This window comes from Monodelphis domestica, chromosome 5, assembly GCF_027887165.1.
Source record: "Monodelphis domestica isolate mMonDom1 chromosome 5, mMonDom1.pri, whole genome shotgun sequence".
Classification (NCBI taxonomy): Eukaryota; Metazoa; Chordata; class Mammalia; order Didelphimorphia; family Didelphidae; genus Monodelphis; species Monodelphis domestica.
In genome coordinates this window covers 254,313,331-254,321,708 of record NC_077231.1, presented here as the reverse complement: position 1 = coordinate 254,321,708, position 8,378 = coordinate 254,313,331, and the positions used below count along the sequence as shown (strand labels likewise).

At 40.5% G+C, this 8,378-nt stretch overlaps 1 protein-coding gene across 8 annotated transcripts in view; it reads right to left on the bottom strand.

Moving 5' to 3' along the window:
- Positions 1–2,837: 2,837 nt before the first annotated feature.
- Positions 2,838–8,378, bottom strand: part of ZNF438 (zinc finger protein 438) — a 213,857-nt gene continuing 208,316 nt past the window's right edge. For all 8 annotated transcript variants that reach the window (XM_007504799.3, XM_056800902.1, XM_007504803.3 and 5 more), the window contains 2 exons: positions 6,520–8,353; positions 2,838–5,340 (listed from right to left, as the gene is read on the bottom strand). In XM_007504799.3, coding sequence (XP_007504861.1) covers positions 4,722–5,340; positions 6,520–8,353 — 2,453 coding nt within the window. In that variant the 3' untranslated portion in view covers positions 2,838–4,721. The remainder of the gene's footprint in view (positions 5,341–6,519; positions 8,354–8,378) is intronic.

Here is an 8,378-nt window from a genome sequence, read left to right as displayed (position 1 = left end):
AGACATCTGGGTATTTTAATGCAACAAATAAATACTTTAAAAAATTCATTTAAACAGAAAAAGATCCATAGGAGCTACTTAGTCTTATTAAAAGTTCTGTACAAATTTCTTTCTTTTTTTTTTAAACCCTTTCCTTCTGTCTTGGAGTCAATACTATATATTGGCTCCAAGGCAGAAGAGTGGTAAGGGCTAGGCAATGGGGGTCAAGTGACTTGCTCAGGGTCACACCACTGGGAAGTGTCTGCAGCCAGATTTGAACCTAGGACCTCCCATCTCTAGGCCTGGCTCTCAATCCACTGAGCTACCCAGCTGCCCCCCTGTACAATTTTCAAGATGCAACTGTGCCCAATTTTTCCCTCCCACAATTCTGGGCCTAATGCACTTGCCCACTGGTAGTATCTGTCCACAATACAAGATGTCCTTAAAATGCCAGTGCAGTTAACAAAACAGAGCTAAGCTGTTTGGAAACGTTGTATTTGTTGTACTAATCTTGACAGGCTGGTGATCCAACTAAATGACAATCCAGACAAAAAGAGTGCACATTTGAGAACAATTCTATTTCTTCAGAATTCTTTATTGTTTTTCTGCATTTCCCATCCATTTAGTTTTTCCTATGCAAGTCACTAGTCTGAACTTTTTTGAATAATCATGACTATCACTAAAAGTCTAAAATAATCTGTTGCTCTATGTAAGCAGCATATAGGTTGATATTTCCTGAACAGATATCTCTTAATGACTGTAGGTCAGGCTTCTTTCTCCTCCTGAAATATCTTGTAAAATTATCCTGAAAAAAATTTTTTTTTTTTAAAGATAAGGTATAGAGCCTGGGAAATCTTAGCTTTCAAGAAAATCATTTGTAGAAAATTAGCAGGGGGCATCTAGGCTTAGAGACAGGAGGTCCTGGGTTCACATCTGGACTCAGGTACTTCCTATCTGTGTGACTCTGAGTAAGTCACTTAATCTCAATTGCCCAGCCCATAGCACTTTTCTGCCTTGGAGCCAATGCTTAGTATTGGTTCTAAGAGAGAAGGTAAGGGTTTAAAAAATAGAAAAGGAAATTGACCCAATGCATTGGAAATCTTCCTTAAGTACACTTAATGTTTTAATAATATTTGGGGCAGAATTTGAGCTATCTACTAGCCTTTACCCGGCTTTCCTTTTCTAACCATATTATCTTTATCTTAAATTTTAAAAATTTCTGCCAACGGTTTTTCTTTTTTTAATCTATTTGGTCTTAACCACTTCATTCAAATGCCTACTTGACTAAAAGTTAGCCAGGAAAGTAATGCAATAACTTATCTTCAGCATATGTAATTGCTTAAAAAAATTTTTTTGGGGGGTATAGACAGTTGAATAAAGTGACAAGAGCATTGCGAATGGCTGGGTTCAAGTCCTGACTCTCCTACTTACTAATCACATTGTTAGCAGCCTTCCTACTTATCATTCCTTGGTGATGACATGATCAATGACCAGAGGCATGCTGGAGCCAGCTTAAACTGGCTATTAGAGCAATATTTAACTGAGAAATGGGCAAATGCTACAAATTGGGGTTTTATTTATTGTTTTGTTGATTATATAGGCATAAGAAATGATTGAGAACTTGTTAATGATGCAGATTAAACTTAAAAGTGCATTGTGCATATTTTTCAGTCTGTTGTTAAAACATTTACTAGTATATCTCTTTTAATAGCATCTGATCTAAAATTATGTTCCAGCAGTTTAGAATGGAGAAGTGGAGAGGACACAGGGATGATGGGGGCAGAATGGCACTTGGAAAGTCTGAGGAAATAGGTTTCAGCAAAGAATTGTTCCCAAGAGGTCACTGATTGAGGTAGCAGACTTTTTGTTTATTAATAGGACAAGAATGCATTGGTTCAAATAAAATGTGTCCTCAATGACTCATGTGGACCGGACTGAGGAGGTAGCTTTCTACTTATATGATAGAAAATGTAGGTCAAGACCTCCTTGTTTTCTGAAAATTGACTGCTTTCTTGAAAAAGTCCGTACCTCCACTAATGTTTACAGCTGGTGAGCTCAGGAGCTCGGGAAGTAGAAGCTGTGGTATTGTTTCATCTTTAGAGCAGGAGCAGGAGGGCATACAACCTAATCTCATCAGTAGCAGGAGGCAGGAATTCAAGCAAGGTTTTTTTTTGGGGGGGCAGGGGCGTTCTTCCTCTTGACTTTAATCAATGTTTTCCCCTCTAGATGTTTAGGAGAATAGAAAATTGACCTTTTGGTTCTTCCACCCATTCCAAGTGATTGAATGACCTATGATAGGCACTGATCGGTAATCTGTTGCCTTCCTCTTTTCAAGAAAAGTTATGTCCTATATTTTTAGGATTATCATTGTTGTTATTATATATTAAATTTTCATCATATAGGAGTCAATTTGATAGTTTGGTAAGTGCACACTGAGGTAGGAATTTTCCCTGAAAGTTCATATAGTGGAGAGCTCTCAATATACTGTATTTGTATGTTTACTACTTAGTTAATAAGTTCCCCTGTAATTCCTGAGGTCCTTAAATACTCCTTCCCAAATAAGACTATGTTTTTAACAAACAGGATTCAGTTTCTCCCATTCTCCTAGTCAATGCCCAAAGAACTGTCCTGAAGACATCAGGTACAGGAGAATAAAATGAGAAAATATAGATGAAAGCATTCTCTACACTACAAATGTAGATTAAGGTACTAAAACTCAGGAGAAGCTCAGGTGTATTGGAAATAAATGAATCTTGCACACCATATCCACTCTGAGTTACAGAGATTCTATGAGGATAACATTAGTCCAAACCACTCTGAAAACAATTTCAAAGAATGAAAGGTGGTAATTTCAATCATTCCATGAATCAACAACATTTATTTGAGTGCTTTTGTGCTAGGTACCCTGTTAGGCACTCTGGGGGATACAGAGTTGACTAAGACATGACCCTGCCCTTGAGGAGCTTACAGTCTTAGAGGGAAGATGAAACATGCATACACTTACCTGTAATACATGGCAGGACATGATATGTCCATAAGAAAGGTAAAAAAAAAGTTATGACAGTTCAGAAGAAGGAAGGAGCCCTTTTGGCTTGGGATATGCAAGAAAACTTCATGAGGATGGCACATAAGGAGTTGGGTCTTGGAGGATGGGTAGAGCCCAACTGGTACAGCTAAAGAGCGAAGGAAGGTCATTTTAACTGTAGGAGAAACAGCACCAATAAAATCATGGTGTGGAAGCAAATTCTGGACCACACTGGAAAAATGACAGGTGGTCCAGTATGGTGAATATAAGTGTAGGACCACAATCTGGGAAAGTGAGAAATGCAAGCTGAAGCTAGACTGGACTGAGCTTCAAATCCTAAATTAAGAGATGGGACTTTGTTAAGCAGCAGGGAGCCACCAAAGGGTTAGGATATGAGCAGCAATGCCATGATTTAGGAAGATTAATTTGGTGGCCAAGTGTGAACGGGGAAGGGCTTGTTGTATGGAAACCAATTAAAGGCTAATACAATTGTTTAGTTAAGTCTTAATGAGGGCCTAAACCTGGAAAGTGGCAGCGAGAATTTAAAGGAAGGGATGAGTACAAAAGCCATTTCAGAGGTAGAATCAACAGGATTTAGCTAGATGGGGCAGAGGAAGAGAGAAGAATCAAGGTGGACTGAAGTTTTGCCCTGGGGTGAACAGAAGAATGTTGGTATCATTAACAGAAACAGAAGAGCCAAGAGGTGAAACAATTTTGATAATGGTAATGTGGAGAAAATGATGTATTTTGTTTTGAACCATTATCTCCCAAAGATACAACAGCCATAAGGCTATTTTTATATCTCAAATAGGCTGAAACTTGAAGCATGAACATTTCCTATTTTACTAGACCATTTCCTAGAAATTAAAAAGGAATTTTACTTTTGAATTTGAAAAAAACAACCAAAATTGTGGCCTGTTAAATTAATAATACAGGAATGTCCCTTCAAGCCACCATTTAAAAAAGAAGCTGCCTGAGGACAAGGGAAAGTAACTGAGATGCCTAGGTTTCTGTCTTGAACAAACTATGTTACTTTTCAGGCTATCCAAATTCTAGCTCCAACTGCTTGAAAATAACTTCTTACCAAGAAAACAGCTTTTTTTTTATTAGCTTGAGTATTAATTGAAGGACTGGATGCATGGAATTTAAATTAGGGCAAATGACAATCTTATTAAATACATTCTCTAAAATATATTCAAATAAAGTCAAGGATTTAATATATATCAACATTCATTACCATTAAACCTGGTACTACTTTTGAGACTGAAATTAAGTTTTCAGTCTAGGAAGTTATAAGATTTGTCAATCTATATTAATAGAAGGCATTTGTGTGCTATTACACAAAAATGGTACCAATATCTACATGTTCATACTGCACAGTATGTTTTCAGCAGATCTTATAATCTTCTTGATTTTAATATCCACAATCTGGTCTTTCTACTTATTCTGATAAAGAGTCAAAGGCTTTCGTAGCTAATAAGTGATATTTTACAAGTCCTCATACAAATAAAAAAAATCTGGGAGGAATTTCTTATATTCTTCAGAAGGAAACAAAACTGTATAAATTTTGTTGCCTTTACTCATGAAAAACAAAAAGAGTATTTTGAGTAGCCCAAATGTGTTTACATTTATAATTAAGAGACACAGGTATATATTAAATTCTGTTTGGAAGGGCAGAGCAAAAACTTCTTGTGATTGGGTTTTCTGTCTCAGTGTTTCATTTTTCAGCCTCGTTAGAAAGTTCAATTACTCCCTGTGAAGACAATGCATTTAGAAGAGCCCAGAGTACAGAAGGGTCTTCACAGTTGTGCTGCTGTTCCCAATGCAGGAAAAGTTCTTCTTTCCGTCCAAGTGTCTGCTTACAAAGCAGACAGTTAAAGCCCAGATGAGACCAGACCTGAATCTTGTATGGTGTGCCACCATCTGGGCTTGGCAGAGGCTTTCCTGATTCGCTGGCTTCCAATGGAGCTTCCTCACTTTTGGTTAATATGTCCAAGTTTTTCTGATGGAGAAGGTAGATTTCCCTTTTGAGCTGTATGGGAAATGTATACAACTCCTCCTCCAAAGTGTCACTCTTCGCCAGATTCCTCCTCTCACTGTGCTGTTTCCAGTAACGAGCAGCTCGCTTCACTACTTCTTCCTGAGCTCCTTTGCTGCCTGGTAACATTCCTTCCTTCAGTTTTCCTTGAATATCCTCTCCATGGACATATATTAAGTGAAACTTCATCTCAGAAAAAGACTGAGCAGTGACCTGACAGCGGCCACATTTGATGTCCAATTTGACTTCATTGGCTTGTCCTGGAAAGAGGTTCTCCTCAAGGTTTGATTTATTTTCTCTAAAAATGGAAAAAGCAGAGATTGTGTGAGAGCTGCTAGTAAAGTCGACTGAGAATTCCCAATCTGAGTCCTCAAACAGTGCCACCTACCCTGCATATGTCCCAAACACATTCGCTGATGAGGAGGACGAATGAAAAAGTAAGCAGCATGGGCACAGTAGAGAATGTGAGTTTGGTCAAAGAGAAATCCTGCTCATAACCAGCATGAATGCCAATCGCCTCTGGCTGGATGCGCTAACTTTCTTAGGTCATTAGAGGACACTTAGTTTAGTCACCCTTCCAAGATATCTGTCCTTCCAGAGGAGCGATTTATGCTATTCTCATTTCCAGTCAATAATCTAGTACATTAGAAAGCGGGGCAGGGAATTCTAGTTAAACAAGCACTGGCCTGAGAGTAAAGATATTTAGCTCAATTCATGGCCCTTTCATGAAGGACTATGTAATCTTGACTATGTGAACCTATGAAACTTTGAGACTCTTTTTACTTATCTATAAAATGAGTCACTTCCAGCTTTTAAAAGCCATGACTCTCTCTTTATTATCTTTATTTTTTAACCCTTAGCTTCCATCTTAGAAACAATACTGCCTATTGGTCCAAGGCAGAAAAGCACCGAGGGTTAGGCAATGGGGGTTAAGTGACTTGTTCAGGGTCATACAACTAGGACGTATCCAAGGCCAGATTCACCTCCTATGTGCAGGCCTGGCTTTCAATCCACTGAGCCACTCAGTTGCCCCATTTACATTTATTTTTTTAAAACCTTACGTCTTGGAGTCAATACTGTGCATTGGCTCCAAGGCAGAAGAGTGGTAAGGGCTGGGCAATGGGGGTCAAGTGACTTGCCCAGGGTCACACAGCTGGGAAGTGTCTGAGGTCAGATTTGAACCTAGGTCTCTAGGCCTGGCTCTCAATCCACTGAGGTTAGCACCCAGCTGTCCCCTACACTTATTTTTGAAGAATGTCCCAGAATGGGACTTTTGTTTTGACTTATTAGGATTAGATTGATTATAATTCATCACTCATTAAGAATAAAAAATAACAAATCTTATATAAGGAAGGAGGGACTAAATAACTTATGAAACCTAAAAGCCCTAAATGGACATAAGCAATGTTAATGCTCACTCCAGGCCCCAAATAAAAATACAATTTCTTTCCCATGTAACAATGCCATCAGTACTCACCTCTCCATTGATTCTTCTGCTCCTTTTATACTTATGTCTCTGTTCTTTGGCCCTTTCCCCTGCAGCAATTCGCTGGTGGAAGGTTCAGTGCTGATCACAACCCTATGCACTTCTTTCAGGTGCCCAAAATAGACCCTTATGTGACCAAACACTTTGGCACAGAATTCACAGTACATGAGCTTCTTGAGACGACTCTCACTGTGTTGAAGCTTCATGTGGGTGCTGAGACTTCCAGAGTGCACATATGCCTTACGGCAGATCCGGCAGCTGTATGGCCGTCTGTTGGTGTGCGTGTTCATATGGTCCTGAAGATGGTGTTTAAACTGAAAGTGGTGGTTGCAGATGTGGCATCTGTGCCAAGGCTTTTTTGTGGCAGAAAAGCCATTCTTGCACCCGCTCCCAGGTTTGGTGGAAGCACTATCACTCTGCTTGGAGCTGAGACACTTACGTGGAAGGGAATTATTTAGCAAGGCATCTCGGTCCAGACAGTCGGGAGATTTAGTTTGTAGAAGAGTTGTCGAGGAGGTCAGTGGAGCCACTGCTTGCATGACAACGGCAGGCTTGGGCATGATGCTCCGGTACTTTTTCACAGCCCCAGGTTTTCTGTCTCTGGGCTCCTGCAGGTCCACTTTGACTCTTTCTTTACCATCTCTATATGTGTCAAGGACACACTTTCTCCTCTTTGCCTGAAAAGCCAAAATGTCATCGGGGATCTTCCGTTTTCGCCCTCTTCTCTTGGCTGCTCCACCATTCAATTTCTGTTTGTTGTCAATTTCCACCTTTGTGGCTGAGCAAAAGGCATCTTCGCAGATGCCCGGCTTGGACACTTGGGTGAGGGAAACGGCAAAGAGTTTCTCTGATGTCCTGGTGGACACACTGAAGGTTTTTGCAAACGATGTGACTTTGTCACAGTCAGAGCTGTGCCACGGAGGAGCAGGCCCTACGATGCTGGCGCTTGGCTTTGTTTTACAGAACATTGCTGTTTTCATTCTTGAATAAGGTAAGATGGGAAGTTTCCCTTTAGGTGCGGTAGGAATCAGCTGGATTGCATTGCCAAAAATCGCCGGGGACAGAACAGTAATGGCTTTTGCAGAATCAGCTACTGTTTCCTTGATTTTCTCGCCACCAAGGGCAGGTTTACTGGCTATTGTCTTTGTATCTAAATTGGTTTTCACTGCATTACCCAACTCAGAGGAAGGTTCCTCTGGTCCCCATGGTTTTGGAATCACAATGGCGTCGCCTGCCTCAGGTCCAGATTCTACACGGCTGCTTTCATCTAGTAAAGCAGTCACTGTGATTTCAGCTGGCACCTGGTCTATTAATATCACATGTTCAGATGGATCAATGGGAGTGGGAAGTTCGGAACGGCTGGCTACTAACGGTGATGGCTGGGCTCGTGTTTGTGTGTTGGTTGGAACCTTCCTAATGACACTCACAGAAGAGTTGGGGAGAGTTTCCACTTCTGATACCTTCTTAATTCTTGCAGGTTGGTACCGCGGAATAGGCAATTTAAGGTTTTTGGGCAATGAAGTTTTTGGCTTCTGGACAGGCTGGGTTGTCACTGCTGGGGTAACATGGGGCAAAGCAACCAGAGAGAAGGTTCCCTCTTGCCCAGCAACTTGCATCAGGGCATAGTTTTGTGGTGGCATTACCAGAGGCCTAGAATTCGCTGAAGATGTGGGTTGAACTTGATCAGTGAGTGATGGTGAGTGATAGGGCAGTAGTGGGGATGTTAGGACGTTAGGTGTAATTTTGGGGGCAATAGTCCTAAACTGAATTTTATTCTGTAAACTTTTCCCAGGCTGTGTTGTCCAGGGAGAGATTTTGGGTTCATCTGCAATGATAATACAAAATGCCAA